At 50.4% G+C, this 25,339-nt stretch overlaps 1 protein-coding gene across 8 annotated transcripts in view; it reads left to right on the forward strand.

The window, feature by feature from the left end:
• The window catches only part of LOC139059338 (POU domain protein 2-like), a 582,494-nt gene that overhangs the window by 399,807 nt on the left and 157,348 nt on the right, over nt 1-25,339 (forward strand). For 2 of the 8 annotated variants that reach the window (XM_070537613.1, XM_070537614.1), the window contains exon 2: nt 11,749-11,882. The exons of 2 other annotated variants lie outside the window; for them this stretch is intronic. In XM_070537613.1, coding sequence (XP_070393714.1) covers nt 11,801-11,882 — 82 coding nt within the window. In that variant the 5' untranslated portion in view covers nt 11,749-11,800. Of the gene's footprint in view, nt 1-11,559; nt 11,608-11,748; nt 11,883-22,541; nt 22,914-25,339 lie in introns of those variants that run through there. 4 more of the 8 variants (XM_070537616.1, XM_070537622.1, XM_070537615.1 and 1 more) reach the window with 3 other exon arrangements.

The following is a 25,339-nucleotide window of genomic DNA, read 5'->3' on the forward strand; positions in this document are numbered from 1 at the left end:
ACGAAACACTCTAGCGTGAGAACTCTATTTTTCTAATCAATACGAACCTTGAATTCTGTCGTAGCTTCCAAATGTGGATTGTCTCTACTTAATCCCGCGCGACGCTTCTCGGTAGATCATTATAACAGACAGCTCGAGTGAGAGAGGAGGTTCTTTAATGCAGTGCTGAGGCAGAAGGGCCGCAGGAGCAGGCAGGTGGCGAAAGGAAAATCAGGCAGGAAAGGCATGATCGTGTGTACCGGAGAGGCAAAAATGAAGGATGTCGATGACAATAATCTACAAAGGTAGTCAGTTAAGGGAATGTCTTGAGTGAATGAAAACAGAAAATTCCAAGGTGAAAAGATGCATGTCACATATGCAAAGCTTGACATCGCTTTGAAGGAGACGGCATGGCGATGGCATGGAGACGGCATGGAGCACATGGTATACGTGTGAAGCACACTTACCACGTGCTTGCAAGCTATAGGGGGCCCATGGGAAGCAGAGCACTGCTTCCCATGGTGAAAAACAGGTCCTTCTGCTGAAAAAACTGGTCCTTTCGTCTCTATCTCTATAAGCTAGACATCCCATCAGCATTGTCTCCAGCGGTGCACGGAGCGTCGTTCGCTTTCGTTACGATAAAGTAACGTGAAAGCGAGTTTAGGACGATGTAAGAAGTGCTTTCGTGCGGTGTTTCTGGTGGTTAGCCTAGATTAAGTATGTTCTTTTACGCATTAGCAGGTGTATGACATTCAGCTGTTGTAGGTAGGTTTTCGGCAGTGGCAGAAGTCCCTCTCGGAAGTCCCAGGTCGAATCGCGGCGGGTGCGAGCGCCGGCTGATACAATAACCTATATCCACTGGCGCTTCGCTTCAGAACCACGACGCTAGTGGCTGCAAGCGCCGACCAACCCTCTCCGCCCGCGCGCCTTCATCGCCTGCGGCGGCGGCGGCGGCGGCTATGGCGTGTGCGCGCAAGAGCTCGTCTCATTTGCATCCGCGCCGGGTCTGAGCTCAATGGGTTCGCGTGGCGGCCTCGGCGATTAGCATACGCGGGCGGCACGTCGAGCGCCGAATGGAGCGGCGCCGGCGCAACCCCTTCGGGGCGCCGCTGCGTGCTGCGCCATTCTGCGAACGCCGAAGCCCCGCTCGTGCTCGCTGTTCGCGCAGCTCGAAAAAGGCACCGCCTTTTCACACTTCCGCGCAGCCGCCGTTGCTGATGGCGTTTAGGGTTACAACCCTTGCCTTTGGTTCTCTCCGCCTTTCGCTTTCTCTCTTTCCTCGCTTTAGTGCGCGTGCGTTTTTTGTGTGTGTGTGTGTGTGTGTGTGTGTGTGTGTGTGTGTGTGTGTGTGTGTGTGTGTGTGTGTGTGTGTGTGTGTGTGTGTGTGTGTGTGTGTGTGTGTGTGTGTGTGTGTGTGTGAAACTCGCTCCACTTGCACGGCAGTGCTTGGCCGCAAGAGGGTCGCGGACAAAAACAAGCAAAAGTTACGAACGAAATGTTTTGTGAACTGAGCCCCCTGCTTGGCCCGCATTTATTAAAGTTTCTCACATACATTTGTTACACACATTTTATTTGCTTGGCACGAGCTGAATTATTTACTTTCTCGTGCATTGCTAATGCTCTTTCGTCGTGCTGAAGCATCGATGATGGCTCCGGCCTTCGCTATTCTAAGCCCGCTTTTGTGAAAGGCAAACTGGCGTTAATGTGTGGCAAACTGGTCAAGCGCTTGTGCAGTGTATGTAAATTGATTGCGCTAAAACGATTGCAATCACTCTATTGCACCGGTAGCAGACAGCAGACAGTTGTATCAACTGTTTGCAATTACCTGTGTGCTCAGCGAGCGTTTCTGTACTTTCTTTTTTGCCAATTGTGTTATGCTGCGCATTTTGTCGTTAGTGTAGTTGAGTCTAGCTGCAATGCCAACATCATGTTCGAGCATGTTGCAACAAACGCTAGTCACATTATTTTTCTTTACGCGAAAGCCTGGATGTCCATGTTGGCGGTGCCCTCGGCGTAACTGCGCCGTGACGAGAAATGGCCGACGCCGAAAAGAATAAAACCGTGTCAAAGAATGCTCGGATGGACGTCACATTTCTCAGATAGATTCCTGTAAACAAAGTATATTAGTGGCTTTGAAAAGTAAATTCGGTGCGTTACGGTCTGGGTGGGAATCGAGCCCACCATGGCTGCTCCGCCGTTCTGGCTCACTAAAGGTGCGCCTATAGTTCGTGCCTGATTGCACACGGCACGTTGCAGCCATCTCGCTGACCAGTGCGTGCGTCATTGGGTGGCGCGCGTCAGGGCCCGGAGGAGGTGGCGCCACGTCATGAGCATATGAAATGAGCGCGTCGATGACGTCCGGAGGTCTACAAATGGCGCAGTGCTTTCGCATTCCCACACCTAAGCGGTCTTCAGTGCCTGCCGAGCTTTAAGTTTGGTAATTCCCGTCGCGCCAGGTGTTGTTGCGCAGAAAAGCGGCCGCGCACGCTCTGCGCATTGACGTCACAGCCATTGACGTCACAGCGGCGCCGGTTGTCGGCGGCTCGCGAGGACGGCCGCGCAAGTACGCCACCGCGGAAGAAACGCGTGTCGCTGCGCCCTAGTGAGGTCGCCGTGGTGCCTCACGTGTTCTTACCATTGAGGCTCGTTATGTCTTGCAAGAACTCTAGCCCTGATGGTATAACTTAATGAATTACCAGTATGTCGTGCAACGAAGTCTAAGCCCGATTGTGTAGATTCATGTATTACCAAATGCGCAGCAGGCTTTCGCCTTCTTGTGCTACAAGGGTGTAAAACATGCCGATCTTTTATAAACTGTGTTTCATTCATTCACACTAGTAATACCCTCCAAGCCCACGGCGCGTTACACATGGGGTAGTTACAGAGCGTTGTAAAGGTAAACAACATATGAAGGACAAGAAACAACTACAATTGCAGCTACTTCAGGAAGTGGTCAGTGATTACATACTTGAACGCGTGCTTGAGTACCCGTCTGTTGCAGCAATGGAGGGTGGAAGGTGATTCTACTTTCAACTTGTCTTCGAAAAAAAAGAAAAGAAGAGAGAGAGGGAGAGTGAGAGAGAGCAAATTACTTCCGCCGGAAAGAATGGCTAGTTTATTGAGGTGGTCACCATAAAATGAAACGTAAGTAGGGTTCGCCTCGGCGCCCGTCCTGTCCTATGTGTTCCTATCGTCTTCGTCTTTAGCCCGTCCTATGAACACTGGCATTAAACTCCATACGAAGTGTTTGATTACGAAAAATATATATATTATGAAAGAGTAAAAGACGCGAAATTCTTCTCCTTACCAAGTGTGGGGATCAATAGCCGATTTAATCAATTTGACTCTAGCATTGCGAGCATAGGTATCAGCGATAAAAACGAACTGATCATTTACGAACGTATGCTCAAATACTAGTTGACGTGGTTTGAGCCGTGCCACATGGCACAAGCAGCCGGTCCGTGTAGGCGGCGCCGGCTGCTGCTATTCTCGGACACGTTAATTATGCACAAGAATGTTGCGAATGCTCAGAGCGAAACAGTCGGTGAAATCATGCATGTTAACATATTCAACCAGATCCGCGCCAAAGGTCGCTAAATACAACATGTCACTGAAAGAAAAAGCGAGAGAGGCAGACTTTAATCGTGAGTAGGAGATCTTAGGAAAAGCTATACCTGCGTTGTTGAAAGTTCCCGAGCTCAACGGGCCCACACAACAGACTTTGATAACGCTGTCTATTACCGTAGCTACCGCATGATTGCGTTCGCTATTTATTTCATTTCTTATCCTCTCTCTTCCTCATTCAGTCCCCTTACACCCTCTCCCAATGTATATAGATTAGGCAACCCGAACAACATCTGGTTACTATTCCTGCCTTTCGGTGCATCCTTTTATTCACCGCGTATGCTTCTACGTGTGCTGGACGTTAATTGTGGCAAGTACAGCAATCACATTACCTAACCAGCGCACACGCTCGCGGGCGCACTGCATATGCAAACAGTTGGTTGCAGCGGCGTCACGAACAGGCCACTCGCGAACGCGGAAATATCTTCAAGAGTGCGCTGCCATGCACGTATAGGTAACGTATGCGCATAAACAAATAATACATTGAATATGCTCTGCTGGCCGACCAATACTGAAATCATATATGCTCTGTTGGCCCACCAATGCAGCAGAAAACCACCGTGTTCGGTAAAGGGAAATCTTTTTTTGTTCACTTTTTCTTTGCTTAATATGAATTGCAATACTGTCAAGCGAACGTCACGGAATACCGACTCGTTCAAATTCCGCCTCCGTTGTCGCCCCAACGGTATAGCGTGAGCCTTTCCATCGTAAAAGCTTGCGCCAGAAAATACGTGTTGCTTTAATCGAATGACTCTGTTGCAAACACAGCTGTAATTAACGCTCACTTCATAATAACCTGAAGCCGTTTCGTCACTGGAATGAAAATTCATAACCGTTATAATGAGGAGCCTCCGTAGCGTATGAAACGCCAACAATGGCGAGCGATATAAGTCCCTCGCGCCTAAATATCGGCACTTACGCCGAAAATATCGCCTGGGAACTTTCCGAAATGCCGCACATAACGTGGATGTCAAAAAGGAAGCTTCATGCGTGGGGCCAAATACGATGCCGCCTTTTCCAAGTATATGTAAAAAACGAAAATGCTTTCCTTATAAAACTGCTGACCGATTTGGATGAAGTTTGTTACAGTTGCAAGAGAAAGTTACATTCCAGCAACTAGAAAGTAGAACTTTTATGTAGGATATGGGAATTCCTTACCAATACTGGCGGGAATTGGTGAATGCAAGTATATACGCGTAGAAGCACGGAGTTTATAAGTACGCGACTCTGCACGACATTTCTCTGCGCAACATTTATAGCATGTCTATGAGCTGCATATATTATAGTACATAATGGTGACACATGTGACTTACGAGTTTCCAGCATGTATGTCATTGTTTGAATGTCAGCGACGTTTTTGCAAGAGTCTTCCTCACAAATTAGATGCATATTTTAGAGGAAAATATAGCGCATCAATTTTGTCCGCTTTACGTTTATGATTAGGTGTTGTTTACGTGATTGGGATATAGTTTTTCTTACTTTTGAATTTCAGAATTATAAACTTGATGCATGATTTATTTTTAATTTTTCAATTTTTAAAAGCTCGTCTATACATAAATATTGAAGGCATAATTCGAAATCCACTTGCTACGGTTACTCGATTTTAACTTCCTTTGGATGCAAAAGAAATCATAAAGACTGCTGCAGTGGTGCGTTGCCGAGAAAAAAAAAAGAATTATCGCTTCCCGTGGGCGCGGCCAGCGGCTACAATGGCCTCCCGTTAGGAGGTCCTGAAAGTAGCTCCTCAGGACTAAATAAAGTTCGTTGTCTGTCTGTCTGTCTGTCTGTCGCTTCCCGTGTATGTGAGCTCGATCCCGAGCTAAAGTTTCCTCTTGAGCCTTTGTATCCCCCTACTCAATCCCCCCGTGCAGGGTAGCCAACCGGAACCCCCTCGGCTTAACCTTCCTGCCTTACTATGCATCCTTTTCTCTCTCCTGAGCCTTCTTTCCTTTACGCTAACCCGCTACGTGGTAAGGAACTGGAATGGTAGGAAAATGCTGAAAAACTCAATTGTAGCAAATCAACACCACCACTGTCATAATCACTAAAGGCACCACGTCTACGCGCAACTACCGCAGCTAAGTCGTTCAACTCGCCGGAAGATCCGAGGAGTATCGCAGAATTGTTGTTTTATAATTTTGTTGAATTTATATTCTTTTTGCGAATATGCGGATACGGGTTTCGATTTTCGCGTTTCTTAATACCACTTTGCATCGAGCTCTAGCTTGCTGGCATTTTTATGCCGCCCACACGTATCGCAATTTGGGGGCTCTTGCATAATCTCACGTTTAGCGTCCGTGCTAGCCCAATAAGTTCGATGAGAAATAACGAACAAAAGGAACTGACCTATCAGTCGAGCGGTGCTCATTGGCTGTCGTAAGTGGCATTTAAGCGTGAAATTTTTTCCCCTCTGTCTTTAATTGGTCCGCTCGTAATTATCAGGGGCAATAAGAACGTCAAGATGCAGATTTCTATTTAGCGATCAAAGACCGAGCGCTGGCCGAATGTGGCGTCAGATTGTTGCGCTTCCGCAAACGCCCCAGCCATTGACGTATACAGTGTTCTGTCCTGCATGTTTTTTGTTTTTCATCTATTTTTTTGTGTACCATTTTTCTTTCGTGATTGGTTTATTATCGTTGCCAGAATCCGTGTTCGCTAAACTTCCTTGCGCTAGGATTGTTCGTACAATAAAATTATAGCAAACCCTAATGCTGGACATATCATCACCGAAGGCGGACGACTAACGACAAAATAGCACTTACAAACGAAACGTTTTGCGAATGCGTGCCCTGAAGTTTGGAAGCCATGCAGTTTTCTTACGTTATCATCTTTTTAATTTACAGAATTAGCCGGAACACATGACATTTTTCTAATTGTTATAAAAAGTGTGATACTTCCTTAAAATTTTCTATGCCGTGTTTTTTTTAATTTGTAAAATGATAATACCTCTTTTTCTAATATTTTACTTGTGGTGTGCTGTGTATGCATTTATTCTCAGGGTAACAGGGCTAGCCATTCTTCTGCCGCTGCTCAGTCTCGCTCCATTTTGTCTTTCTTCAATACGCAACACGGCTAGAACTGTCCTCCTACTCAAGAGTTGCGTTTCTAGATGTTTGCAATCAACAGAGACATTATCGTGTCGGCATCATCAGCATAAGTTCAAACGCTAACAGGAAATTACACGTAACTACATGAAAGTGCGACTTGTTGAGAGACATGACGTCACTGCGTTTTCAAACTTCTAACTACCGTAACAGCACCGTAGTCATCTCTTGCACAAGACTGATTAAGTGAGGAAGACGGATAACAATGCTCAGGACGGCTACTTTAACGAATCCTCTTGTGTCACATCAATCGAATTTAACTCGAGGGTAATGAATGTCCGATCACGTTCTTCATTCGCTACATGCGTGAAGCCTGCATTGACGGCTGTAGTCTTAGTGTGAATACTGGTTGCGCGAAACAAAGGTACAGGTGAAGACGAGCGCTGACTTCCATCTGAGGTTTATTGTGGCAAAACACGAGGGTAAATATAATCATATTCTTACAAAACAAAAGTAAGCTAACTTGTTAGTTTAAAAAAAACAAGCTATGTACCAGTAGCTATCGCCTTATGCGGGCACCTGTACTTCCCGGGAAGTTCATTTCCTCGTCTGATAAGGTCAGTGACGAAACACTATGGCGCATGAGCCGTTCTCATGTGTCATCTGCGCATGCAGTGGGCACAGATTCCTTCGCGCTATCAGTCTCTACTGTCAACTGACGCACCAACTAGCCCAATCCGCTACGATGTTTTCTTTCTTCTTTTTTTTAAGCTGTCACGAGGTTCCTCACTGTTACTTAAGGTAATCTCCAAATCGCAGCACCACTTGGGGCTTGACGTTGCGGTCGTAGACTTTGTTCGACTTTTTACGGCACTCCTCCGTTCTCGTACACCATCAAATGATAGCGTTCTTGCAAATGTAGTTTATTTTCTTGTTTGCTTTGCTTCTTCTGTGAGTGAAATTTAGCAGGAAGGCTAAAGCTATCCGCATTCCGTCTAATCTTGGGTACAACGCCGTAAATCGCGCTGTTCCGAAAATCGCAGAGTGTGTATGCAAGTGAACATGATCCCGATGTGTACATATGTGACCTGAAGGCGCGATTTGACTGTGACGCAGGACGTTCTAATTTGTCGAAGCCAGTGCACAGCCGAACGCATCAGCACTTACATTATGACGTTGGTTCCAGTGTGTCGTTCAGTTGCAGAGCTGAACCACCTCGTGGGTTTTTTTTTTCTTTTGGAAAAGACGAGCAAGCGAGTGCGTCATATTTTTTGCCCCCTGCCTTCTCCCGTGTACGTGTCTCGGTTCCGTTATGCGGCGTCTCCGCGTCTCTCATGGTCGACGACGCGTTTGTCTCCGCGGCTCCGGACTGGGCGGCGTATATGCGATTTCGTTATGCAGCGCCGAACCACTTGCGCTGCATCGTCGTTCGGCAAGCGTAAAAAAAAAATATATAATAACACTATAACGCGAAACTCCATAGCGCGCATAAACGGCCGCGCTTCCTCCTTTGCGAGGCCTTTATCTTCTTGACCGCGGCGGGCACTTTCGAATTTGCAGCTAGCCGTCGCGCGCCGCGGGGCCCTCGGAGTCCGGCGCCTTTCTCTCGTATTTCTTATTGCGGCCGGTTTTGCCGCATACACTTGCGAGCTCGATGAATACGTTAGGAAGAGGCGCGCGCATCGCGGCCGACCGCCGACGCAGACTTTTAAATATGGGCGCCGCGCGCTTTGTTTCGCGTTTGCTTTCGGGATGCGCGCCGTGGCATTTCGCTCCTGCTTTCCGATGCCGCTCCGCGTGTACAAAGAAAAACCATCATTCCCGTCTCTGTCTCTTATCCCTCCCCCTGCACCCGGGCATTTCATTTTCGTTATCATATTCAGCGTTCGCGCTCGCACGAGGCCGCGGTCTGGAATAGATATATCGGCCGCTCTTTGTCCGTGGCAGCCGCGGCCCAGACGGCCGTTCTTTATTTTTTTTTGTCGGCGCCGCAAAAATTGCGTGCGCGCTGGGCTGCTGGTGCGGCCAGCCACGATGCATCTCCGAGTGGCCGACGCGACGCGGCGCAGCCGCCGCGGAATTGGCGATTCCGCGCGATGTGTATGCGCTATCGTGGCCGATGGCGTTTACGCAGACGACTCTATATGCGCGTGGCTGGCCGGCTGGCCCGATGCAGCCGGCGGTTTCCCTCGCGTACGTTCTTTCCTTATGGCATGCCGTTTGTGCCTCTGTTCGTATTCCGATATGCTGATGGGTGGGCCGGGGCCACAATTGACGCAAGGAACAATAGAGATTGAGGTCCACTCACTCCCTTCTGGCTTTTCTCCCGATGTCTTCATATGCGGAGCGTTTGTCATCTTTTCGCATTTACGCGCGGGTATCCTCTTCCTTCCCTCTTGCCAGTTTTGTTCTATTGTTTTCTCCTGCCTTTGTTGTATAGTTCTTTATAGCGGCGAAAAAGTCCGCACCGAAGGGCCCCGTTCTCATCCACGTTCCGGCGCGAATATTCGGCGTTCAGCTGTCTAAAATGCCTGCTTCTAAGAAGCAACTTGCGCTAGGTTTTCTTCTGCGCTTTCGATCCTATTCTCCTTTCCACCCTCCTCTCATCGTATCCCAAGTGTTCCGCACAAACAGGCCACTTTGTCTCCCCAATCTTTTTTTTATAATCTATTTGCTTGTTTTCTTGTTTTTGATCGATGCCTATGTCACACTTCGCTTGCTTTGAGGAAAACACGCACGGTCTTGCTCGCAGGCTTCTGTTGCACTGAGCCTATTCCCTACGCTCATCATGCATCGCATCCCGTTCCAGTAAAAGGCGAAACAGCTGCGCCCCATAGCGTCGTTCATTGCAGCCAAAGAGCTCAAGGCTCTCGGTGCTTGTGCGTTCTGCTGTTTGCGTGGAGTGAGGGTGCCGGCACTATATTGCTTTAATCGGGAGGTACATTCGCATCTTGTTTCCCTCTTGTCCTACTCTGTTAAGGATTATCCAACTATGTACTATTTATTTCCGCCGATGTATGCGTGCGTAAGCGGGAGAGAGAGAGAGAGAGAGAGAGAGAGAGAGAGAGAGAGAGAGAGAGAGAGAGAGAGAGAGATAGAGACTGCGTGCGTGTGCGCGTGCATCACCCGAGCCCAATTAATCCGAATGTGAAAGCACCTGAGATTTTGGGCCTCTTCTAGCGGCTAGTGCAAGTGTCATCTGTAACCGCGCGATAAAGCGTGTTACAGGCCGTACCGCAACCTTCAAATATTCAGACAAGCATGGCAGTCCGAGACCTCCTTATGAAAGGCTTGAACTGGATATATATATGAAAAAAATTGCTGCAGAACTCATCTTCGGATGACTGTCGACGGTAATGCGATCAGTATTCGAGCAATGCAGCCAAGCATCGTATTCCCGAAGTCGCTTTATGTAACATCTGCAGTGGTCGTTGTGCAGTGGTAATGACGAAGTTAAAAATGGCGACGATGGAACGGGCACGACGGCATCACGACGAGTGTACGACCACGACCTATAGTGACGACGATGGGATAACAACGTTACGAGGACAGCGGGATGACGAGACGACTCCTGGATCCCGAAGCCTGTGTAACAACAATGTGTCGACGATGGCGTGACGAGAGTCGGATGACTAAAGCGAACTGACGCCGATGGCATGAGCACGACGGCGCATGACGCGGACGGTGTGGCAACAGATGCATGATGGCGACTGTCCGACGGCCCCGCAATGACTACGACGGCGTGAGTACGGTGGCTTATTAATATTAGAAGGACGATGAAGGGTTGACGTCGGTGGAAAGACGATGGCCGTGTGACGAGTACGGCATAACGACGATGGTATGACGAGAGTCGGTTGACGAAGCTGAAGACGAAGCTGAAGACGAAGCTGAAGATGAAGCTGAAGACGAAGCTTGGATGAAGAGCTGAAGACGACAGAACGACTAAGACTCCATCGCGACGGTGGTGGGACGAAAAGAGCGGGAAAGTCGAATGACAAAGCTGGAATGACGACGATACAGCGGCCACTACGGCATCACGAGCACATACGTAGTGGCCCAAGCTATAAGAGAACTTCAGCCACTATAGGTCGACGTAAGATGGGCGTGACGACGACAGCATGGCGAGATTCAAATCGCGAAGCTAGATTGACGATGATGGAATGACCTTGAAGTAAAAATTGCCATGCACGAGAGAAGGTCCTGATCCATGGGTTGCGTTTGGGTGCCCGCCACGGAGGATAGCGATCGGCGTGGTAACAAGCCACTGCGCGATCGCTGCGACAGTGGCAAATGGCAGATGGCGCTTACACGTAAAAGAAGTTTTGTGAATGCAGGAACAGTTCTTTGAATTGATAAATCAACCATTTAGCGGTAGAAGCTGCGTTCCTAATGTTTATTGCTCGTTTTTCCTTGTGTATGTGTTTTTCTTGTTTGTTTGTTTGTTTGCTTGTTTGTTTGTGAGGCTCTTATGGCAGACTGGTCAAGTTATTTCAAGTGTCGTAAATTGAAGCGCCTAGCCAGCGCGCACCTAAAGCACTATTGAGCCCGCGGGAAAATCCATTTTAGGATACAACTTATTTATACGGTATGGCGGTTGGCTGAGCGAACGTAGATATTGTCTGTTGTTGGTGGCATTCCAGCAGTCGCGAAGGGTCACTAAATAACAGAATAGACGGCCGAGCGCTGCTCCTGCCCAGGCAAAAATCTTGTTTTCGCCATGTGCTTTGCGCTTCTTTGCATTTCTTCTGCGCCGTCACCTTTCACATCTGTAGCAACTTGCAAACATAGACATATGAGCGCCCGCGTCAGCGTCGTTTATCAGTTCTATATGTCGCCGGCCCGTACGCGCGTGCGTGCAGCTGCATGCTCGTGATCAGCGCTTCTATCTCCTTCGCTCGGGTGACAGAATGGCTGACGTGCTTGCTTGAGGCAGGTGCTGACCGACGTTCATTGTCCCTTTGTACGTTATGCATGCGTTTCTTGCGTTTTCACGAGACTCTTGCTTATGCTGTGAGGCCTGTCTCTCAATTCTGCGCACACGTATTGCCATTCACCCGTGTAGGATGTCACTGATGCATTTGTTTGTCTTTCTCTCGTGCAGGTAAGCGTCACAGGCCGTTGCGTCTGCGCGCTAGGACAGAAAGGGCCGGGAAATGACGTTAAAGAGCCTGGGCGGCTGCCGTCGCTTGAGCGTTGCTGTCAACGACCACTTTGCCGAGCGGAGGTTCTGCAAAGGTAAACGGCGGTTAACAGGCGTCTGCCGCCTTGTGTTTATCCCGTCGCGTACGGCGATTTGGCATTGTCGACCCCCTGCTGCCCCTTTTGTCGGTAGCTCCATCACTTGATCATCATTAGAGCAAGAAATGTGCGGCTCCCCGTCAGCGGCACATTAACTTCCGGAGTATTTGGGATATCGGTTCGTACAAGCGTAGCACTGGCGGTGTAGGTGCCCGCTGACTTTTGGCGTTCGCCTTCTGCAGCGAGGTTGGACGACAGGCAGACTTTCAGTCATCGTATTAGAAAATGAATCTGATTCCAATGAAGTAATCCCACTTCTAGCTTTCTTAATTGTCTATTATTTTTGCTACGTTGCCGAGCCGAAGCCGCCTCCGTGCTCGCTTCGCGTGGAACCTGTAAACGCAGCGTGTACGGAGAGCGCGGACACCGAAGCCGTCGAACTACGTCAGCGAGCGGGAAATTGCCCTCGCCTTCGGTTGGGCTTCGCGTCGCGCGCGCCGTGACGACATCGTTTGTTCGCGCGGCGCACCGCGGGGGGTGCTTCTCTCCTCCGCGGAGGCGGCGCGCTCGCGATGCGTCGACGCGTGCTCCCCCCTCTCCCCCGCGCCCCTGCGCCGCCGGCGCTTCCGCGGCGTCGAGCGGCGGCGTCAGGAGCGCGTGCGCGCTCCCGCCCTCATTTGCATATCAGGCAGCGGCGGCGGCGCCGAGATGTTGTCCTGCGCGCGGGCAAATATTCTCAAAGGCACCGCCCCGCGCGCCGGCTCGATGGAGCGCCCCTGGCGCGACTGCATTTGCATATGAATCAGCGCGCGCCGAGCACCGGAAAATTCCCCCGGTGCACCGGTGCACTTCTCCCCGTACCGGGTGCTTGCTTCTCACTCCCTCCCTCTTTATTCATTTGGCGCCGTGCGTCTTCGCTGGCGAGGCCACTCTCTCTGTTTCCCTCCGTTCATTTATTTCGTTCCCTCTGGAACGGGATCTTAGCCTTTGCAGCGGTTGTCTGTCAACAGCCTGTCCGCGTTCGCTGCCATCATCCTCTCGATTGCGTGTACACTCGTATGTGCGCGTGTTCTTCGCGTAAAGACGGCGGGGAAGGGAAGGAGGGAGTATATGTTCATCTCGAGGAATCGCGAGCCAAGTGCGCTCGCAGCAGGCGGCGACCCTTCCATTAATGGGGATGGAAGCGGCTCCCCTTTCTTGAATGGTGGCTGCACGATTCCTCTTTTCATCACCTTGCTTGGTGATACTGCGGTATGCTTCTCGCCTTTCTTTATTTTTGTTTGATGCTTGTTTTTCTGTGTCTTTCTATTTTGTTTTGTTCGTTTTTGCATTAGGTAGGCGAATGGCACATGTATACAAGTTTAGCCGCTTGCATGCGACTTTTTATTGTTGGGATGGAAATTTGTTTGTTGGGAAGGCTGTTCTACTTTAGTATCTTGAGGCAGGCAACATTCGCCCAAACATGGCAGGTTAAATCGTCTTTTGTTTATTTTTATATTTTTTTCCCCTGGTACTGTTGGCCGATTGGGCCGTTGCAGAGGTGGGGTACAAATCTGGCACAAAACCCATCATTGCTTACATAAAGCAGCAACGTATAGCCGAAAGATGCATCACGATACTACATTTTAGAACTTACGTGATATATGTTACATCACATACATCACAAAATTATACATCATACTACTACATTATACAACTTACGCGAGATATGTTAGATCATGAGAATCCACTTAGAAAATATTTTGTAGCGTTGGTTTCATAATGTTCTGCAGTTTGAGAATCATATATAGCATCCGGTCAATCATTCCAGTCTTTATGGTTTTAGGGGGAAAATAGTATGCATATGTGTTCGCGCAAGATCGAGAGACTAAAAGTTTCTGCAGTGGTCAGTTCGTAGGCTCCGGACTCTTCGCGGAATTAGGTACTGCTCTGCATCAAAGTTAAATATGTTTCTAGAAAGCAAAAACAAGAATTTTAGTCTGGCTATGCGACAGCGTTCCAAGAAGGGAGGGGGGCAGGTAAATTTAGTTCTTGCCCCAGCTCTGTTACAGAATCAGTGCGAGAGTATTTTGAGAGAATAAACCTACCCGCCCTTTTTTGCACCCGCTCAATTTTATGAATTAATTTTTTTCCGTAAGGGTCCCATTAGATGCTTGCACATTCCATTGGTGGCCTTGCTATTGTTAAATACGCTGTTAACTTTACGGGGGCTGGAGCGAGTTTTAATTTATGACATAAGAACCACAACTGCTTTTCGGCAGTATAGTAGTGATATGTTGAGTCCAGTTGAGGTCTTCAGATATCGTTACTTCAATATCGTTACGGTGTAGGGTAGCCAACCGGACGTGATTCTGGTTAACCTCCCTGCCTTCTGCTTTCATTTTTTCCTCCTCCTCCGTTATTCCTAAGTATTTACATTTGTTAACTGTAGCTAGTACAGTGAAACTTAGCTGATAATCAAAATTTAATACGTGCTTACCCTTGTTTGCAACACGTAAAACAACAGTTCCTTTTTCTTTATTTACTCTATTTACACCATTTTTCAATAAGCGCCAGTGCATCGCTGAGCATGCTTTGGTCATTGTGTTTACATATTTCTCGATAATTTAAACAGTCGTCGGCGAACGCTCGTACAGTAAGTTTTCCATTAATATCTGAACAAATGTCGTTGATATAAACCAGGAATAATGCCGGTCTAAGGACAGACCTTTGAGGGAGGCCTGAAGTTACAAATAAACGATCGGACTGGCAGCCGTTTATATCCACGTACTGCGTCCTACGTGATATATATAAGACCTGATCCATTCCACTATATTATTATTTAATCCAAGCTGTTTCAATTGCATAATTAATTCGTTATGAGGAACCCTATAAAGAGCTTTTGAGAAATCAAGACATAGTGCATCAACCTGTTTTTCGTTATCTATTGCTTTTGAAAAGTCGTGGATGGTTTCGGCGAGCTGCGTGACGGTTGACAGTTCTTTTGTTTGATTTCCTGGACTTCGCATCGAAAGCGGTATGCTGGTAATCAGTGCGACCTCATAGATTTCAAAGTTCTTGTCGTTTTTATTTGGGTCATCATTGTTCATTAAATGCAATGTAGTCCATCTATATTGTTAAAAAATTCGACTAGTTCTAAGCAGGCGCCCTCAGTAAAGCCTCCTCAAGTGTTAAGAGCTGCTTTATTTATTCTTGTATATGCATAATTTACCAACAGTGCTCGACTAAATTCTATTTTTAGGGCCCCATTTGATGACCGTTTGAGAAAACGTTAAAGATCTTAACTAAAGTTGCTATGAAACTAGGCATAGCGGGCGGGCGGACGGGCGGACGGCTGTCTCCGGTAACCTAAAAGTTTCCAGCATTCTTTAGGTAAACTTTTGCAGAGTGCAGTTATTCGTATCTTCGATGACTCCGGTTAGGAGGCAGAAATTTCGTAGGAAATCCTTTACGCGCTGCAGGGGTTTGTTGTGCTTAAATTCTCACCCTGTTTTCATTCTATCATTCAAGTTTGAGTGCCTATACGCTGGCGGTTACAATTTCAACGACTGTCGGAGGAGGGGCGACCCAAAACAGAGGAATGGTCGTAAAGAGTTATAGTCTAGGAAGGAAATAAGAAATTTGATAATTGTTGCGGAAGATGCTGAGATTACATAACCTGGAGATGTTAGCCTTGCTGACAGACACGGTCGCTTGTTCCTCGCAGTGTCCGGAAATATTTATAGAATGTATTTTTTCTGCAACTTCTGCCACATCCGCTGGTGGCTGTCGAATGACGAGCTTGCTCGCCGACGTGCCTCCGCGCTAGCTTGTCTTCGCTCCAAGGTGCCCCCCATCGGCTGCCGAGTGCGAATCCCGCGCAAGCGCTTTTATTGGACCTCTTCCAAAGGCAAAGAGGGTTTGCCTGCATCAAGAGAGGGCAGATGTGCTTTTCGGCTGCTCTTCACCGGGATGTGAACTACTCGTTGACGCAATTGTGCCATTCCTCACTCACATTCACTGTTTGTGTCGCTATATCCGGGAACTCGTGTGGTGTTTTGAAAACGGGCAGTTGGGGTAGTGCTGGCGAAAAAAAAAGAAGAAAAAAAAAGAAATCAGCCCTCTACTTTGGTTCGCAAGATCACCGTTGGCGACGGTGACTTTTTTTTTTTTTTAAGAGCGCAGACATCGTTGGCTTTCAGCACATAGCCCGCATGTCCTTCCCCACGTACAGTTTATCAGGCGACATATAAATCCGGTATCCGTGCTGGCGTGTAATTATTGGTCGAGTTTCATAATCTGGACCAGCACTGACCATGTGTGAGCTGCGATGTCGACGTGAGTTGAACTAGAATTGACGAATGGCGGTACGCGATTACTCTTTGCAATAAATATCGGTGTCCGTACGTATTGTGTTTGTCCCCGACGTACATCCTTCGTTGCCTCCGCCCCGGGCCAAAGGCAAGAGTGCAGCTCTCTAACGACCAGTAATTGACCCTAGGAAATGGCTGTACATGGCAAATTTTGTTCTACCAAGTGCTGGAACAACAAGAAAACGAGCTCAAGGAAATGAATCGGTAGTTACTACATATGATGACATCGGCCGCCAATGGGGGCACCTTGGAGCGAAGCCAAGCCAGCGCGCAGGCACGTCGGCGAGCAGGTTCTCAAGTGAATCGCCATGAAAAATGCGGCGGCGGGTCAGCGGATGTGGCAGAAATTTCATCAGATAAAGTCTGTAGATATTTCTCAAGACTGCGAGGAACAAGCAACTGAGTTCGTCAGTCAGGCTAGCATCACCAGCTCACTTAAACTCAGTGCATTACGTCCGCCGTGTGCTTTCTGTAAATTGTCGCAAGCTGGAGAACCGACAAAAGGGTGCGACATCGGGTGGATGACCACCGCCAGCAGTAAGTGTGTCTTTTTTGCACGTGTCACGCCAAGCATTCGTTTTCTGGGTGTTGGCACGCTCCGTCCATGCGCATAAACAGAGACGTGGCCTGAGCGTGTCCCAAAGAAAGGCGACGTAGGCGCCGTATACACTCGCGCGTGATGCCAGAGCCATCACACTCACGAGCCAGGAGCCGCCAGCGCCAGGAGGGTTTGAGCGGGCTCCCGCGCTCGGCCGCTGCTGCCACTGACCCCTTGGCTGTGACCTGCGGAGGCAGCGTTGCGTGGCTGTTGCCACGATAAACGGTTTAGTTGCTGGGCGACCTCCCTACGCCCGGCATCTCCTGCGCCCGAACCTCCTAATTCCGCGATAATTAATCGCAGAGGATTATCTCCGCCTCCGTAATCCCGCTTCTCTCCCCTCGGCCCGAGTCTGATTTGTGGAGCCAGAGAGACGAGCCGTTTTCCTTCGCGCTCTCGCGCCTTTCTCCTCACCCTGCGCGGATCCCCGCATTCGGCTCGCTCGTTCTCCTCTCCCCTTTCGTTTCTCTCCCTTCCGTGGTTAGTTGTGGACCCCGCTTCTTTCGGTGCTTTGCTCGTTGCTCCTTCACGATCTCAGGTCGGGCGACCGGCCGTCGTGTATACGTATACGTGTTTACGGCGATCGGCGAAATGTGTCAGCCAAACGTGGCCGCTTACGCGTCGAGCCTGTACCCCGTAGGGGCGACAAAAACAACCGGATTACTCTGGCTGGCGACACTGTGGACCCTAGCACGCGCGGCCGTTGCCCCTGGCTCTCGGTCTGGCACGGTGCGTGTGCATGCACGTGCGCCTTTGTCCTGTTCTTCACTGAGGGCGCCGTTTTCCTGAACAGGAAGAGAGTCGCTTGCTGTCAATAGAGACTTTTAGCAGTGCCTTATTACGGTACGGTAAGCGCGGTATACGGTACGGTATTACTGTTCCGTACTAAATTACCGCAATGACCGAAGACGTTTTAGCTGCGTGTGCCGCTCGATGCGTACGGTAATCTGATAATGATGATAGCGGCTAACATTGGGGCTTTACAGAGTACAATAACTATGCGCTGAGCGCGAAATATTCATTTTGACGAATACTAGAAGCTTTAGCTTGTTCATACACGCATCACTTTTTTACAAAAGGGCCCGGCTACGGCAAACTTAGACACCAGTCACAAGGCCGGTGGCGACATCTTGTGACACTTCGTCCTGCAACACGTGAAACCTTTTGTTACATAGGTGTTTTTATCTAATCAATACATAAAAAAGGGTTTGTTTCTTGTAAATTGCACCGCTGCTGACAATTTACACCAGCAGATAAGTTGAATATAGTTAGTTACTGCAATAAAAACTCTGTGTCCCCTCTAAGTAAACTCTGCATCACTAGATGGCGCCACCTACCTGGGTTTTTTTTTATGCCACTGTTTACTTGTTGTCACTTCGTCGCCCCGCAGATGGTGGTTTAAAGTAACCTCTTGCCTTGGTATTATCATGGTAAAAAAAAAGCACGCGAGAGGTGGACGCTGTGGCCGACATCAGCTTCTCACTGTTTTGGCTTGGTGCAGCTCAACTCGCGACACACGGTGCTAGCCGAGCCTTACCGCCTCGTATGCCGTACGGAAAGTCATACCGTACGGTACAGTTCGCGCATGCGCAGTCCTCGACCGGTACGGTATTACGCACTTACCGTACCGTATACCGTATTTTCCGTAGCACCGCTAAAAGTCCCTATTATGTGGGTGTTGACGCTGCGTTTTCCTGCGGTAAATTTCCTTGCGGAGGCCTCAGGTTTGCATGCATGCATTGGACTGAAGAAGCTGACGATTGTTTGCATTGCTCAACATAGGAAAGTGTGCCCACTGATAGTTTCTCGTCGTTGTCTCGGCGAGGACATATGTATTCCTGTACGTTTTCTTGTTTGTTTGTTTGTTTGTTTGTTTGTTTGTTTGTTCGCAGTGCACCATGCCTCCGTTAAGGGTTCGACAGCAGTGTGCTGTCCCCCCTGAGTGTCTTTACATGCAGGCGAAAGCGAGCCTTTTTCCTAGATAACTCCTCATTCCTTGAAATGTACACATGTGGCAGAGCCGAAATAGAAGAGCATTCCCCTGCTAAACAATGCGAAGCTTTCGGCATTCGCCGACCAAATGAATACTGTATTGGTCCTAGTAAAGCGGCAGTTTCTGCTCTGTCGTATATCTTCCAAACATTCCTTTTCATCGGCTCGGGAGAGCGAGCCATCAAAGCGAGTATTTGGTGTCTGGCTTCGTGGTAGCATGCCTTTCTGTAACCGCGTATCCTGTGTGGGTTCTTCTAAACGAAACAAACAGAATTCGCGTTCCCTATGCCTGCCTTGTAGCTGCAGCGTGTATGTGTTCTTGCCTACTCTAGCTCCACTTTCACTGCTTTACTTGCGGTTTCAATGGTTTTCGTCGGCTGGAAATCGCGGAGAGAGGCTGCGTCATTTCCCGCTCTGAAATCGCTGCGCCTCCGCTGCAAGCGTTATGACAGGCGTGTGTATGAGTGTGGTATAGGTATATAGGCTTGTAAACGTACTCGAACACGTTGGTGCACGCGCACACACTCACGCACTGCGCGTGCACACCGATGTGCGATCTTGTTACATACCTCCGAACTCGCGTATACGCCGGTATAGGTATACGAACTCGTGCGGCCATCGGTCGCTGCTTCACGCTTGGTCACCGCGGTCAGAAAAGGCTCGATACCGCGTGCGGAGTTTGTGCCTTTTGTTCGCCTCTCAACAGTGGTGCTCGTCTCGAATTGAATCCTCCTCCAGTGCCCTATTCAGTCCGCCGGCAAACGTCGCTTCGCCGCTGCGCAGCTTTGTGTCGTTGTAGGCGTTCTTTTCCTTTTTTTTTCTATGTTGTTTTTTTTTTGCGGTTCGCACCCGCTATTCGTCCGCGTTCGAAGCTCTCAGCGCACGTGTCGTTCGTGCGTTCGTTCGGTTTAGGCCTCTCGGCTTGGCCTCATTGTGTGTCGCCCTCGCAGTGAGGACTTTCTTTTCCCTCGCGCCACCGACACGTGCCGCGACCTTTGCTGTTGCGAACGAAACGGAAGCCACGCTGGCCGCCTGCGATTCGGTCAAACTGCATGAAAGGGCTATGTCACGGAGCGTTGCCTTGCTGTTGAGCGGAGCGAGGTTGAGCTCGCGGCTAGAAAACGAATAAGAATAATGCCTATGAGAGTGTGACTGGACTATCTCTATGGTCTCCGTGCAAAATATGCTACGTTATAGTTCTACAGCTTTTGAGTTAAACACCGAATGTTGTGAAGCACGCGGCCGCATGTATCGGTAAGAGAAACGAACTAATTCTGGCTCCTCTCTGGGTAACTCGAGAATATTTGCCCGATTTATGACAAAACATAGGCCCCCTCCTTCTCTCTTTTCTCCCCCCCTCTCTCTCTCTCCCTCCCCGTGTTTTCGAATCACCGTATACTAACGGAATTCAGGAGAGAAGGCGGATAACGACTCGCGTATCGCACAATTGCTAGCTTTTCTTTTGAATTTTCTACCATGTTCTTTTTTCTTTTTTATTGTCTCCGACTTTCCTCTATTTAGATCTTGACGTTTGACTCCATATGAACAGCTGTTGTTCTGCATGAATTGATTCGCGCGCTGATCTCCTTAATTGTGAGCGCTGTTGCATTGCGCGGGTTGTCCCATCGCGAACCGAAGTCAGTGGTATAATGACATATTCGGTTTATGTAGTCCCCTCCGCCTCACATCGCGCTTCGCGCAAATCATTGCCCTCAGCACCAGCTTCTTAATCTTACGCGCTCACGCAAACTTTGCGCCGCAAGCTACATCCATCATGGCCTACTCTCAAGCGAAACAACGTATTGTTAGTATTTCGTTAAACATGGTATATGGCATGAATGCCTGCAGGCAGTTTTCTTTTTTTTTCTACAGCGATGTCGGACCTAACGCAGGTCTGAACAACGTCCAACATTTTTTTTTTTTTTCAGAAGAAGTGTTACAATTATGATCACAGCTTCTAAAGTGTTCCCTTTGGCCGCAGTAGGCCATAGTGTACACGCAGGCAAGGAAAAGACACGACGCGCACCTTAAAGTTAGCGATGGACCAAGAAATTCTGAAGCCAAGTCACACCATTGTACGATGTTTTGAAGTGCGCGCGTCGCCTCTTGGCAGCTCAGAAGTCGGCGAGTTTGCCCTCGTGCTTCCGAGCGCAGTTGCTGCAGATCCGGCAGCTGAGCGGCGGCGCGCGCGCTCGCACCGGGGTCTCTTCGAGCAGCCGAGGTTGGGGAGAAGCGGGCCCGCTGCTTTCCCTGCCCACTGCTATATTGGGACCACCAGCCTGGGAGAAAGCGTGCCAGCCGCCCTTTGTCCCCCGCTCCGAGCCCGGAGCCAAATTTGTGGAACAAAGGCACCGCCGACTGCAGAGGCGTATGCAGACGCGAGAAGCGGCTGAATCGACAGGCTTCGCTGGTTCCCGCCCCGCCTGCTTTTCCATTCCTCGCCCGGGCGGTATTTCTACCCTCCCACCCCCGCTCGACCGATATCCGCGCATCGAGAAGCAGAATGCACCGCGAGTTCCGGACGTCTCGTTTGATCGCGGTGTCGTCTCCGTTCTGCGCTGCCACGGTGGTGGTGCGGTTTGCCCTCAGAGATTGCCTGTGGAGATGCTGGTGTGATTTCGCGAAGTAGCTGCGTTTACGCGTGCGTCAGTGCCGTCTGCACCGCATTTGGAACATCTTTCGGCAACGCGGTTTACATCAGAGTGTTTTAGGTTAGGGGACGCGAGTCCCACCCAAACGTTGGGGGACGCAAACCGCCGTGCGGACACAAGCGAAAGTGGGCACAAAAGCGCGCGAAGGGTACACTACAGAGTTTGCATCCCCCAGGCTTCCGTCCCCTAATCTAAAGCTCTCTATTAACTTTCTATTGCTTCGGTGGAGATATTTCTGGGTGTCGCGCAATAGACACTGCCACGTGGTAGCTCTAATTATGATACTCCGTTGCTGTCACGCTAACAGGTAATCTGGAATCTTGTCTAAGTTTGAGGATTCTGTCTTTTTATGTAATGCGCTGTTCGAAATACGCATATTTCTCTGTGTTTCTTTTTTCAGACCATACGAGCTTCACAAAAGTTCGTGCGGCCAGGGCGCGACGTTGTTGTTCCGTAGCGATAAAACTATAATTCTCTCCGTCTGCGGCATATATGTGAACTTTTCTCCTACTATGAAACGAAAAAAAAACGCAGCTCATTATATAGCGCGTCGTCTTGTCCTTAATGAACTGTTTCCCTAATCATAGAAATAGCAGCCGTCCGGCGTATTCCACCATAACGTGCCAGTGCAGAACTTTCACCTTCGGGGCACTCGCGCGCGCCTCTTTACCTGCGAAGCCACGAGGCGCGCACCCTGGCGCTTCGGCGTGAAGCGGATGCGGAGCGACGACGCACCTCTCCCTCCACGCCGCGGCGTCGTTGTGGTGGCGCGGACGCCAGCATCTTCCGACAAGGTCGCTCTCCATCCTCCGTCTCCCCCCGCACCTTGACGACGAGGGAGAGGCGTATATGGAAAGAGCGCGCCCTTCCCCGGGCGGCGGGGGGTGCGCTATTTTGCGCGTCGCGATTTGCGTGGTGGGCGCCCGGCGCGTGCGCACTATGCGCTCGCGGCGTCCTCCTCCTCCTCGCCCGCGCCTCCTGTGCGCGTGCGTGGTGGGCAGCGCGAGGGCGCATGCTAGCGCCGGCAGCGCGCGCGCGCCACGGGATTGAGGCGAGAGCGGGCTGCTCGTGCGCGCGCCCCCCAGAGCCGAGCGGCAGCGCGAGAAGGAAGGCGCCACTCGCCAGAGGGCGGCCGAGCACCGAGCGCCAGAGCCAGCAGCCGAGAACCCCCCCTTGGAACCGATGGGCCACGCGGCCGGCGGCGCGCCTCGCGGGCTGCGTCGTCCCGTTGCCGACCGGCGTGAGTGTACTGTGCTGTGAGCTGTGTCCGGTGGCGTCGACGAAGAAGCGGGAACGGCGGCGGGCGCCGACGCCGGCCTGGACGCGCGGCCCGTGGACCTGCGCGCCTTGCGGCGCCAACGCGTCCCGGGCCCCCCGGGGGAACGCCGGGCCGCCGCACCACCACCCATGCTGCGCCTGCAGCTCTTCCGGCCAGGTACTTGCCAGCTGCTACCCTAACGCAACCACCCTCCCCCCTCACGCGCGTGTTCCCTCTCGCCCTCGTCATTGCGTGGCCGGCGGCGGCGGCGTTGATTGGCGTCGCGTCCACATGGCTTTCTTTGCAGCTGAGAAAGTTGCGCGCGAAGCAGAGCACGCTGACGCTGGTGTTGAGCGCGAGTTTTCCCAGCTGGGACTTATACCGGCGGTGATACCGAAGAAATCGTTTCTGCCATTTTATCGTAAAGTGTTGCACGCGCACGAGTAACTTGTTTCGTCTTTCTGCGCCGCGGGGTTTGTCGTCTCGTTTCGGAGACACAAAGCCGGTACATACGTTTGAACCAGTAACTGAGATTTTCTTTGGGAAGAACTTTGGTTCGTTCGTCACTTTCAGATGTTAGCGAAGTGATGAATTCACAGTCGTATATGTCGAACTTTCTAATGAGCTTGCTCCGTTCTGTCATTCAGTATGCTGGCGCTAGCGAAAAATTATGGGCGCAAAAACACTTGCCTCTTGCCGGGGTAATTGAAAACATTTTGATGGCCTTTGTAGAGGGTATGTTTTATACATTTCTCATTATACTGTATCCAATATTTGTGATGGTTCTGCTGAAAAGGTTATCGCGCATTTGCACACTTTAGCTTATTATCCCTTGTGCCAACGCATAAAGAGTGAACTGCATCCTTAAAAAAAAAAGAAGGCAAATAAATAAACAGCTCGACAGTGGATTTTCTCGTTTCCAACGGTGTCATTGTACTCTTTTCATGCAGCAGCACTCCTTTCTCAATAGTCGTAGAAATGGGTAGCGATGGCAACTTTCATCAACATTCAGCAACTTTCGTGCGGTGTAACGATGACGGCCACGTCCTTACACAAGCATATTATGCAGAATGGCGACACAAAGACAGATGCCTGCCGCTTGCATTCTATTTGTCGTTTACAGAAAGGCTCTTGTTCCTGACTTCTATGGACGAACTTATGCTGTAATCGTATCGTCAACCAGAACGCGTAGAAGCGCACTTGCAGATGCGGTTTACTTGGCTTGTTGAGCGCTTTTGCTTTCCCGTTAGGGCCTAGAATCCTCCAGAACAGGAATGTAATGCGTTTATTACAATTCCAGGACAACGTATTTTGTAAACAGCATCAACCTTTCAAAGTGCCATGATATATTGGGTGACGTGAGTGCGTTTATATAGCGCCGAGTTTCTACTCTCCCAGGATAATGTCGCACGTTCGTCAAGCGAAGCTGACTGCAGTTATCCGGAAGTTAACTTACCGTGCTGCACCCAGCGCGTATAGTTTCTGAAGATGTGTGTGTGTGTGTGTGTGTGTGTTTTCTTTTTTTTTTTAGTCGCGCTTCCGTTTCGTAATGGTGGTAGAGTAGTTGCACGGTGTTGTACGCACGATCGCAAAACGCGAGTGGAACTAAACAGCGGCCGTTTCCCCGCCAGCGTCGTTTCTTTCTCGTCCACCGGCGACGCACACGCTGCACGAGCGGTCCACGACGCGAGCGTTTCCGTCGCGCTCGCCACGCGAGACGCTCGGCCTTCCGGGCTTCCGGCGTCGTCCGGCGCGGTTCGCGGCGCGCGGTCGTCTGGCCGCCGGCGCGGCAGCGCGTGGTGCGCGCGGCGTGTAGCGCGGAGGCCAGCGTCGCCTCGCGGGAGCCGCCGGGGTCGTCGCTCGGGGGGTCGCGCGCGTGCGGTCCGGACCAGCAGTGCAAGCGGTGACGCCGCGAGACTCGGTCGATGGAGGCGCGCGCTGTCCGCCGGCGCGAGCTGCCCTGCCCGGAGGACGGCCCCGCTGCGCCATGCAGCAGCACCAGGTGCGCGCCGCCGGCGCGACGACGCCGTACCGCCGGTCTGACCCGCTGCCGCTCGACCTCAGCCTACTGGTGGCCCAGCTCAGCCCCCCCGAAACGCCAGGTACGGTGGCCTGTAGTGCGTCGGCTTTGTCCTCCGCATGGTCGGCGACGGCTGGCGCACTCCCCCGCGCGTGCATGTGTCCCGCACCTCTGTGCTGTCCGGGTGCAAACCGAACCGTGTGCGAGGTGTACTTTTCGCGTGGGCTTTCCTTTTTCGGCCTCTGCAGTATTTGCTTCCTTCCTTCCTTCTTTCTTTCTCCTTTTTTTTTCTGCTGTGTGGACAAGCAACACCGTGACAGTATACGCGCCGATGATCTTAGTTGTTCTTGCTGCCAGCTTCGTCCGAGCTTCTGTGGTCCTGTAGCCAGCACTGTTTCATTCGGCATGTCGATTCGTTGCAAACGTCCCGCGATCAAAAGTCAACAGGAATAGATCTTGCCGTGCGCGATGGGCCAAAGTAGCCCTTCGTATATTTTCGGGCTGTTTCCCTCACAAGTTGAATTTCTAGCTTTGTCGCCGGTAGGCTTTCGTAGATCCGTCTCGAATAGGCGCTTGGCTGTGC

This window comes from Dermacentor albipictus, chromosome 4 (assembly GCF_038994185.2).
Source record: "Dermacentor albipictus isolate Rhodes 1998 colony chromosome 4, USDA_Dalb.pri_finalv2, whole genome shotgun sequence".
Taxonomy (NCBI): domain Eukaryota; kingdom Metazoa; phylum Arthropoda; class Arachnida; order Ixodida; family Ixodidae; genus Dermacentor; species Dermacentor albipictus.